The sequence below is a fragment of the Cebus imitator genome, unplaced genomic scaffold, assembly GCF_001604975.1.
Source record: "Cebus imitator isolate Cc_AM_T3 unplaced genomic scaffold, Cebus_imitator-1.0 Scaffold392, whole genome shotgun sequence".
NCBI lineage: Eukaryota > Metazoa > Chordata > Mammalia > Primates > Cebidae > Cebus > Cebus imitator.
Genome location: NW_016107707.1, coordinates 1,853,247 through 1,863,382, shown reverse-complemented (window position 1 = coordinate 1,863,382; position 10,136 = coordinate 1,853,247). Strand labels below are relative to the sequence as shown.

Genomic DNA, 10,136 nt, shown 5'->3' with positions numbered 1-10,136 from the left:
AAAAAAAAAAAAAAAAAAAGTGAGTGTCAGATCACGTGAGGCCCTATGGGCCATACCAAGTACAAAAGGCATGGAACAGATCTCCAACCCATTTATTTGGCCAGATCATAATTTATTTTCATCTGGAATCCTTATAGAACTATTTAAATAGTCCTATTTCAAGTTTATTTACATAAAACAAATTCAGTTAGATATGCAGAAATGTTTAAGACCAAGCATGCTCTGCTCTGAGGGGTGCTTTTAATTCTACAAAGCAGATAAACCTTTTTAAATTGTGTATATTTGAGATTTATGGGATGGGAAACATACAGATAGTAACAAAGTTACTATAGTAAAAGAAATCAACATACCTATCATTTCATATACTTTTTTATGACAAAAGCAGCTAAAATCCACTCATTTAAGGAAAATCTCTAATTTTATTGACCGCAGTTCTCCAGGTGTACATCCTGAATATCTGCTACTTTGTATCCTGTGACCTAAATCTCCCGTTTCCTCTCCCACTCCCACCCTGCCTTTTATTCTCTAGGGAAGTCTTATCTTTCTGTTCAATATCACAGTGTAAAGCAACCAAATCAGAGTTTAAGCTTATTACACCTTCTATGGGGAAAAAATGTAATATTCAAAGTATGCGTTTTAAATATGAAGAAACCGTATTTACATATTAGAAATATTCTGAAAACACGTGAAATTCTTTTTATTATGATCTCTCCCTAACAACAGCTACCACTTACTGAGCACCGACTACCGAGGCACTGTTCCATGCGTCATTTCTAGTCTACACAACAATGAGATGAAAGATCACTTTACACCTAAGAAACCAAACCTCCCAGAGGTAAGAGTCACATGAAGAGGACCACACAGAAAGGGACTTTACTTCTACTCCCAGCTGCCCATATTACATTGAAACTTCCGAGCTCTTAGGTCAGAGGCAGTGGCTCAGGCCTGTAATCTCAGCACTTTGGAGGGCAGAGGCAGGCGGATCACCTGAGTTCAGGAGTTCCAGACTATCTTGGCCAACATGGGGAAACCCTGTCTCTACTAAAAATACAAAAATAAGCCGGGTGACGTGATGGGAGCCTGTAACCCCAGCTACTCGGGAGGCTGAGGCAGGGGAAATGCTTGAACCCAAGAGGCCAAGGTTGCAGTGAGCCGAGATTGTGCCACTGCACTCCAGCCTGGGTGACAGAGCAAGTCTCCCTCTCAGAAAAAAAATATATATCCAGCGCTCTTAGTCTTTACTAAATCTTTACTGCTTGGTTTCCACTGCAATTTAAGTTAGCTTAGGTCCGGCTCGGTGGCTCAGGCCTGTAATCCCCACACTTTGGAGGCCAAGGTGGCTGAATTACTAGAGAGTAGGAGCTGGAGACGAAACTGTTTAACACAGTGAAACCCCCGGCTCTAAAAAAATTAACAAAAATTAGCGAGGCATGGTAGCGTATGTCTGTGGTCCCAGCTACTGGGGAGGATGAAGTGTAAGGATGCCTTGAGCCCGAGAAGCAGAAGTTGCACTGAGCCCAGAGCGCACCCTCTAGCCTGGAGACAGAGCAAGACCCTGTCTCAAAAAAATTAAATATATACATAAAGTTAGCTTTCATTTTTTCCAACCTCTCACTTGGTAAAAAGTTTTTAAAGCAGTACTGTACTTATAAATATTACAGAACCTAAATCTCCAACTCTAACTAGACAACAATATTAGTTATAAATTAAAATTTTAACTTACATGTAAGTTTAATATGGTCTCTCTTATGAAAAAAAGGCTGGAAGAGGTTAGAGATGACTTATTCACTCTCATTTCCTCGTAAATACTACCCTTTATTCCCATTTAAAGTCTTAAACCCTGGCCGAGTAGCTCCAGCCTGGAAAGAAGAAAAGACAGAAGCAGGCAAAACGACTAAAGTTACTGAGTACGTTTTAAATTTGGTTACTAGCCTTCATACTCATTTTGCTAGCCAATCAACAAAAAACCTACTCAATCGAGCGTAACTACTGCTTCGACAGGCAGCTCACTGGAATGGAAACTCTCGACTCTCATATTTCCCCTTATTAAAAAAAAGAATTAGCCGGGCAAATGGCAGAATTTCTAAAAGCAGAACTTAACGTGCAGTCCTGTATTAAACGAACTGACAAACTAGTACAGAAATTAAAGAGGCTTGTATTTAAATTCTGGAGTTAAAAGAAAAAAAAGAAACTGAGGCACAAACCCAAAACTAAACACACAAGAGTTCTTAGTGAGGAAAACAGGATTCCGTGATTTCATAAAAGTTAGGAAGCTACAACAGCCAGGCTCAGAACGTTACAGCAGACTTCCAAGGTCCGTTTAACTACCAGTTATGATCCCCACAGCAGCTGGAGCCGCCTTCTAACACTCACCGAGACAAACGAAACTATCTCAGCGAACACGCGACCCCGACACGGCCAGCCAGCCAGGCTTCCGCGGGGCCGAACGGCAGTCCGCTCCACGACGGATTACCCGGAAAACCGCTTCCGACTCAGAACACCGGAAAGGAAAGTTGCCTGAAGAGCCCCTCTCGGACTCCAGGCGGGCAGGCTCGCCCGCAGGTCAGCCCCCGGCGCTCGCCCGAAAGGAAGGCGTGGCGACCTCACCCTGGTCCGCAGGCCGGCCGCGCTGCTGCCCGGGGCGCCGCGGCTCACACCCCCACACAGGCCGCCCAGTCCTGCGCTCGCGCGGCCACCGCTTTCGTCGCCGTCCAGTGACAGGTGCGAGCATTCGGGGGTGCAGCCGTGCGTACCGCCTCCTCCATGGAGAAGCGCCGAGGAAAACCTGCCAAGGACAACCTCCGGTCCCCCGTCACCAGCGCTTCCTGGACCTACGGCCGGTGCCGTAAAACCTGGGCGCGGCCAAATGACGCGAGAGGTCGCGCGCGCACGCGCAGTGCCGCACGCAGAGGCCCCGCCCCGGTGCGCTTTCCCGCCGAGTTCCGGTTCCTTCAGAAGACCCCAGTGCGCTGAGGCGCTGTGAGCCCGAGAAGGGCGCGGGGCGGGGATGGGCGCGGGCCGGGGATGGGCGCGGGGGCGGGGCGCAGCGGGGCACCGGGCTCGGGCCAGGACCTGGCGATGGACGAAGCTGGAAGGGTCGTAGGCAGCACAGTATTTCGCCGGGTGGCGTGGGCCGGTCAGGAGTGGAAAATCCACGTCCCGCATGGCGTTGATTTAAAATGAGCGTTCCCGGGGCAGTCACCGTGTGAGGATGCGTTTCATGGGTGTCCCCGGGCAATGCCGTGGGGGAACGGCGCCCGGAAGAGGGCAAGAGGCGGGGCAAGGGCGGGGCCCACACGGCTGCCCGCCTCGGGGCCCACACGGCTGCCCCCCTCGGCCGCCGCGGGGCCTTCCTGTCCGACCGGCTCCCGGAGACGCGGGCGCGGCGCTGCTGGAGCCCGAGAACGGATTCCGAGAAGAGACGTGTGTTCCGTGGGCTGCGTAGGAAACCGGCCGCTAGGCTGTCCTGCCTCGGCTCCTCCCGGAAAGCGGACGGTTCCCAGGACCCGCCGACGGGGTTTCCGCGGAAGTCAGAGACGGCTCGTTCGCAAGAGGCCGGCACAGCAGCCCCTGGAGTGAGGCCTCCTAGGAAATCAGTGCTGCTTTGGTTGCCGGTGCAGCGGTCCCTTAGGGAGGTCGTTCCAGGTGGTGACGGGACGCAAAACACTATCATATGAAATTGAAGTCATTTGGGGCGAGGATCTTCGTAAAATGAATTGTACACTTATTGAAACAAAACACCAAATACCGTCTGTCCCTTTCAGGCTCTAATCCTATTGGACTGTTGTGTTCTAGACTGTATGCTCAGCCCCTGACCACTCTGGTTCAGCTTCTAATTCTTTTTTTTTTTTTTTTTTTTTTTTTTTTTTTTTTTTTTTTTTTTTTTTTTTTTTTTTGAGACACTGGCTTGGTTGCCCAGGCTGGAGTGCAGTGACACAATCTCGGCTCACGGCACCCTCTGCCTCCCGGGTTCAAGCGATTCACCTGCTTTAGCCTCTTCAGTAGCTGGGATGCATCACCATGCCCGCCTAATTTCTGTATTTTTAGTAGAGAAAAGGTTTCACCGCATTGGTCAGGCCGGTATCAAACTCCTGACCTCGTGATCTGCCCGCCTCGGCCTCCCAAAGTGCTGGGACTACAGGCCTGAGCCACCAAGTTTAAAGGTTGTAATCCGTCATGAGCCTGCCATTCAGACAGCCATACATCTTAGAACTGGCTCAGAGGACCTATTGCTTTCTTTGGTCTCAGCTACGTTCTAGCTAGATGACACTGTCAGATAAGGAATTGCATTGGATATTGAAAGATGGTTGACAGTCTGGTCTCAAGTGATGTGGTAGATTGATGGAAAACGGCTCCAATTCCCTGCACATTTTCAGTGACTTTGCAGCTCCACTCTATTTCCTGAATCTGTACTGGCCTTCGGACTGGCTTTGGCCAAGAAAATGTGGCAGTTCCTGCCTAAATTATGATGCCTGGACTAGCCTGCTGGAGGAGGGGACCACATGGAGCAAGGCAAGCAGCAGAGCCATTCAGCTAAATGCTGGCTGACTAGCACTGAGATCAGCCACTGAGCCAAGGTAGTGCAAGTCAGCAAAACTGCCCCCTTAACCCACAAACACGTGAGGAAGAATCAATGATTATTGTCTTAAGTCACTCATTTTGGGGTGAATCGGTATGTAGCAGTAACTAACTGAGACAGATGCCAACAAACACCTCTAGGACAGCGGTCCCCAAACCCCTTAGCCACGGACCAGTATGGGTCGGAGGCCTGTTAGGAACCGGATCACACAGGAAGTGAGCAGCATGCAGGCAAGTTAAGCTTCATCTGTGTTTACAGTCGCTCCCCACTGTTCTCACTGCCACCAGAGCTCCTCCTCCCATCAGATCAGTGGCAGCATTAGATTCTCATAGGAGTGTGGACTCTACTGTGAGCTGTGCACGTGAGGGAGCTAGGTTGCGCATTCCTTCTGAGAATCTAAACAATGCCTGATGATCTGAGGTGGGACGCTTTCTTCCCAAAAACATGCTCCTCACTCGCCCCCCCATGCGTCTGTAGAAAAATTGTCTTCTATGTTAGATATAGTGAACCGCAAGTTTCCCTTCAAAGAATCAGTTTGTCAGTATGTTCAGCTCTCTTATTCTTTAATTCTCCTTTTTAAAGTTTACCTTCTTTGTAGTTTCAGTAAACAACCTTTTCCACCAGTTCTAATCGGTAGTTCACATCTGTTCCCCCGGTCCCCTGCTCCATCCTGACTCATCCTGGTCCCTGCTCCTGTCACCTAGTTTGACCCCTGGCTACCTGCTCTGACCTGCGGTAACTGTCCTTCCCACCAAACTACTCACCCCACCATTTTGGCGTGTACCCTGGCGGCCTTTAAAATAGCCAATCAGAATTAGACTAGACTGTGTGGTCTAACCTCAGCCAATAGGGGAATGACACAGCAGTAAGGCGACCTCCGTCAGGCACAAGTACCCCTTCCCCTCCCTCATCCAGGTGGCACTCGCCATTGTTCCATGAGCAGCACCCTTCTATAGAAGTAAATTGCCTTGCTGAGGAAATTGATATTTGAGTACTACTTCTTTTGTGGCACTGAAAATTTTACTTATAACATCTATAAAACCAGTCCTTGGTACCAAAAAGTCTGGGGACTGCAGCTCTAGGAGGCAGATGAGTAATAAAGCAGTGGTTGGTTCTTATGAACAGGAGTGCTTAGGTGTCGATATGTTCATTTAACCAAACGAATGAATTTGCTTATTGCTCCTTTCTGTCAGCTGGAGTGCCACCTCGTCTAATCAGCTTTCTGTCCTTATGGCAGCCCATAGCCTCCTTCCACATTCATTATCTGGACCTCCCACCCAGCACCTCCTGCCACACTGCAGAGTGCATTGTCTTTATTAGTGTATATATACCTTGTTCATATGCTGCCTGCTCCTCACGTGCCCACATAACTTCGCCAGCCCATGATGTTGTATATCTTGCATATGCTGAGTGTTCAAGCAGTCATCATGAGATACTTCTAAAGTTTTAAAACTGTAATTCCTTTCTTTTTTTTTTTTTTTGGGACGGAGTTTTGCTCTCGTTACCCAGGCTGGAGTGCAATGGCGCGATCTTGGCTCACCGCAACCTCCGCCTCCTGGGTTCAGGCAATTCTCCTGCCTCAGCTTCCTGCGTAGCTGGGATTACAGGCACGCACCACCATGCCCAGCTAATGTTTTGTATTTTTAGTAGAGACGGGGTTTCACCGTGTTGACCAGGATGGTCTCGATCTCTTGACCTCGTGATCCACCCGCCTCGGCCTCCCAAATTGCTGGGATTACAGGCTTGAGCCACCGCGCCTGGCCTGTAATTCCTTTCTTAACATCTTTCTTGAAAGATAAAAAAAAGAAAAAAATTAAAAATAAATAAATAAAAACCCTAATTCTTTCTCAAACACTACTGGTGGAATTGGAAAATGGTACACTTTCCTTGGAAAATAGGTTGACAGTTTCTTAAAAAGGTAAACATGCAAGGCCAGGCACAGTGGCTCACGCCGGTAATCCCAGCACTTTGGGAGGCTGGGGTGGGCAGATCACGTGGTCAGGAGTTCCAGATCAGCCTGTTCAACATGGTGAAACCCCGTCTCTGCTAAAAATACAAAAATTAGCCAGATTTGATGGCATATGCCTGTAATCCCAGCTACTCGGGAGGCTGAAGCAAGAGAATCATTTAAACCCAGGAGGCGGATGTTGCAGTGAGCTGAAATTGCACCACTGCACTCCAGCCTGGGTCACAGAACAAGACTCTGCCTCAAAAAAGAAAAAAGTTAAACATACACCAATCATATGACCCAGCAGTTCTACTCCTAGGTTTTTACTCAACAGAAATGAAAGCATGTGTCCATAAAAATACGTGTAAATGAATATTCCATAGCAACTTTATTTGTAATAGCCAAAACTCTGAAAACAACCCAAATGTCCGTCAACAGGATGAAGAAACTGTGGTATATCTATATGATAGAACACTACTCAGCCATAATAGGGAATGAACTGGCCGGGCGCAGTGGCTCACGCCTGTAATCCCAGACTTTGGGAGAATGAAGCAGGTGGATCACCTGAGGTCGGGAGTTTGAGACCAGCTGGCCAACATGGTGAAACCTCATCTCTACTAAAAATACAAAAATTAGCCGGGCGTGGTGACATGTGCCTGTAATTCCAACTACTCAGGAGGCTGAGGCAGGAGAATTGCTTAAACCCAGGAAGCAGAGGTGGCAGTGAGCTGAGATGGCACCATCACACACCAGCCTGGGTGACAAGAGCAAAACTTGTCAAAAAAAAAAAAAAAGGTGGCGGGAATGAACTGTTGATACATGCCTTGACATAGCTGAGTCTCAAAATAGTTATGTAAGTGAAAGAAGCCAGACCAAAAAAACAGTGTGTACTCAGTGATCACATTTATATAAAAGCCTGGGAAATTAAAACTATAGTGACAGAAAGCAGATGAATGTGTGCCTGGGGTGGAGGAAGTAAGGAGGGTAAAGGGATTGCAGTGGGTCAGAAAGAAACTGGGGTGATGATCATGTTCAGCGTTTTGTTTGTGGCAATGTTTTCATCATAAGACACCTGCCAAAACTTACCAAATCATATATTTTACATATGTGCAGTCTATTATGTCAATTACAACCCAATAAAGCTGTTGAAATCTTGTCATTGTTGCAGAAGCACAGAAGCTAGAAGTCTTGCCTATGCTTCTGTAACAATGACAAGATTTCAACAGCTTTAAAACAGTTATTTTTAGGGGCCGGGCGCGGTGGCTCAAGCCTGTAATCCCAGCACTTTGGGAGGCCGAGGCGGGTGGATCACGAGGTCAAGAGATCGAGACCATCCTGGCCAACATGGTGAAACCCCGTCTCCACTAAAACTACAAAAAATTAGCTGGGCATGGTGGTGCGTGCCTGTAATCCCAGCTACTCAGGAGGCTGAGGCAGGAGAATTGCTTGAACCCAGGAGGCGGAGGTTGCGGTGAGCCGAGATCGCGCCATTGCACTCCAGCCTGGGTAACAAGAGCGAAACTCCGTCTCAAAAAAAAAAAAAAAAAAAAAAAACAGTTATTTTTAAAAACATGTATTAGGACATCAAATAATTTTCTTATGTATAAGTTGTTCCCAATTACTTTCATATGTTTTGGTTTTGCTACCACAGAAGCATGAGAACAGCATAGCATAGTGGTATTCCTTGCCATTTTAAAGCATTTGTATTACATAAATGCTTTTCAATTCGTATTATTTAGTTTATTCAAGGCCATCGATGACCTACAAATGTAGTAGGGCATCATTTGTTGGGGGTAAGCAAGAAGCAGCTTTCTGAGAAATATAGGAATAACTCAAGGTGAATTGAGGGACAACAGTACGATACTCATTAAAAGCCAGGAGTTGGCTGTTACGAACTGCCACATTTGGTGAAGTGGTAAGGGAAGGCGGTAGGCAGAATGCCCAAGGATATCTATGTCCTCACCCTTGAAACCTGTGACTGTGCCACCTTATATGGCAAAAAGGACGCAGCAGATGTGACTAAGAATCTTGAGAGGGGAAGCTGACCCTGGATCCTCCATTTGGATCCAAAGCAGTCACAAAGGTCCTTCCGAAATGGAGGCAGGAGTGTCAGAGTCAGAGACTGACTGTGATGATGGACGAGTGGTCAGAGAGACGTGACGTTGCTGGCTTCAGAGATGGAGGAAGGAGCCATGAGTCAAGATACAAAGGCGGCCTCTAGAAACTGAAAGAGCAGGGATGAGACTCTCACCAGGAGCCTCCAGAGGACACGATCCTGTCCACACCTTGATTTTTGCCCCAGAAGGCCTGTGTGGAACTTGTAACCTCCAGAACTTTTAAGATGATACGCATGTATTGTTTCAAGTCACAAGGTATGTAACCCGTTAGAACCGTCACACCGGCACCACTGCTGTCCTGCCCGCCACCATCCAGTTCCATTCCCAACTCCTTCTCATGTCCTGGCCTGGAATGAATGCTGTCCTCTCTGGACTGCTAACAGAGAGGCATCTAGATCTTTTATATCTGTTTCTTGTCTGTGCCTCACCTCTCCAACTAAAAACCTTTTTAAAACTATCATGTGCCAGGTACAGTGGCTGTCACCTGTAATCCCAGTACTTTGGGAGGCCAAGGTGGGCAGATCATGAGGTCAGGAGTTTGAGATCAGCCTGACTCCATCTCTACTAAAAATACAAAAATTAGCCAGGTGTGGTGGCGGGAGCCTGTAATCCCAGCTACTCGGGAGGCTGAGGCAGGAGAATCACTTGAACCCAGGAGGCAGAGGTTGCAGTGAGCCGAGATTGCACCACTGCACTCCAGCCTGGGTAACAGAGTGAGACTGTCTCAAGAAACAAACAAACAAAAAAATTATTATGTGAGGTTCAAACTAATGGCGAACAAGTAAGTGTGACTAACATGACAACAAACATGCTGACAATGTCAAAACTAAGAGTCATCAGATGGATGGGACGGATGTAACTCAGCAACACAGAAATTCTAGGACAAGTCCCTTGCAGGGAAGGCTTGGCTAGCAGCCAGCATGAACTGCTCCATAGCAGTAACCAACCAAAGCGAGCTTTTGTTGAATGACAGCAGAATTTGACATTAGTACACTTCACAGCCCCAAAACCCTGTCTGGAAAGACTTATACATAGATGCATTTGATGATTTCATAAAATGTTTGTTTCTGATTTCTGTATAAGTACACTTTAGTCAAAGTGTGAATAATTATATCTTTTGGGATAGGGACTAAGAAAAAAAATCTTCTTACTCATTTTTTCTCATTTGATAAAATCACTTACAGGATACCAGTCTGGGCAACATAAGTAGACCCTGTCTCTACAAAAAAAAAAAAAAAATTAAAAGTTACCCACATGTGGTGGCAGATGCCTATAGTCTTAGCTACTTGGGAGGCTGATGCAGGAGGATCACTTGAGCCCAGGAGTTCGAGGCTGCCCTGAGTGAGACCCTGCCTCTCAAAAAACAACAACAAGGCCGGGCGCGGTGGATCAAGCCTGTAATCCCAGCACTTTGGGAGGCCGAGGCGGGTGGATCACGAGGTCAAGAGATCGAGACCATCCTGGTCAACATGGTGAAACCCCGTCTCTACTA

At 47.3% G+C, this 10,136-nt stretch overlaps 2 protein-coding genes across 6 annotated transcripts in view; both read right to left on the bottom strand.

Annotated features, from left to right (window-relative positions):
* The window catches only part of NIPA2 (NIPA magnesium transporter 2), a 30,806-nt gene extending 27,960 nt beyond the window's left edge, over positions 1–2,846 (bottom strand). Inside the window, exons 1-2 of one of the 5 annotated variants that reach the window (XM_017508506.2) lie at positions 2,608–2,846; positions 1,724–1,859 (exon numbers count right to left, since the gene is read on the bottom strand). The gene's annotated coding sequence lies outside the window, so the exon portion shown is untranslated. Of the gene's footprint in view, positions 1–1,723; positions 1,860–2,373; positions 2,505–2,607 lie in introns of those variants that run through there. The other 4 variants (XM_017508507.2, XM_017508508.2, XM_037731344.1 and 1 more) reach the window with 4 other exon arrangements.
* LOC119468208 (translation initiation factor IF-2-like) overlaps positions 1–3,196 on the bottom strand; it is a 7,932-nt gene extending 4,736 nt beyond the window's left edge. The window contains exon 1 of the mRNA XM_037731345.1: positions 2,466–3,196. Coding sequence (XP_037587273.1) covers positions 2,470–3,165 — 696 coding nt within the window. The 5' untranslated portion in view covers positions 3,166–3,196 and the 3' untranslated portion in view covers positions 2,466–2,469. The remainder of the gene's footprint in view (positions 1–2,465) is intronic.
* Between the last annotated feature and the right edge of the window lie 6,940 nt (positions 3,197–10,136).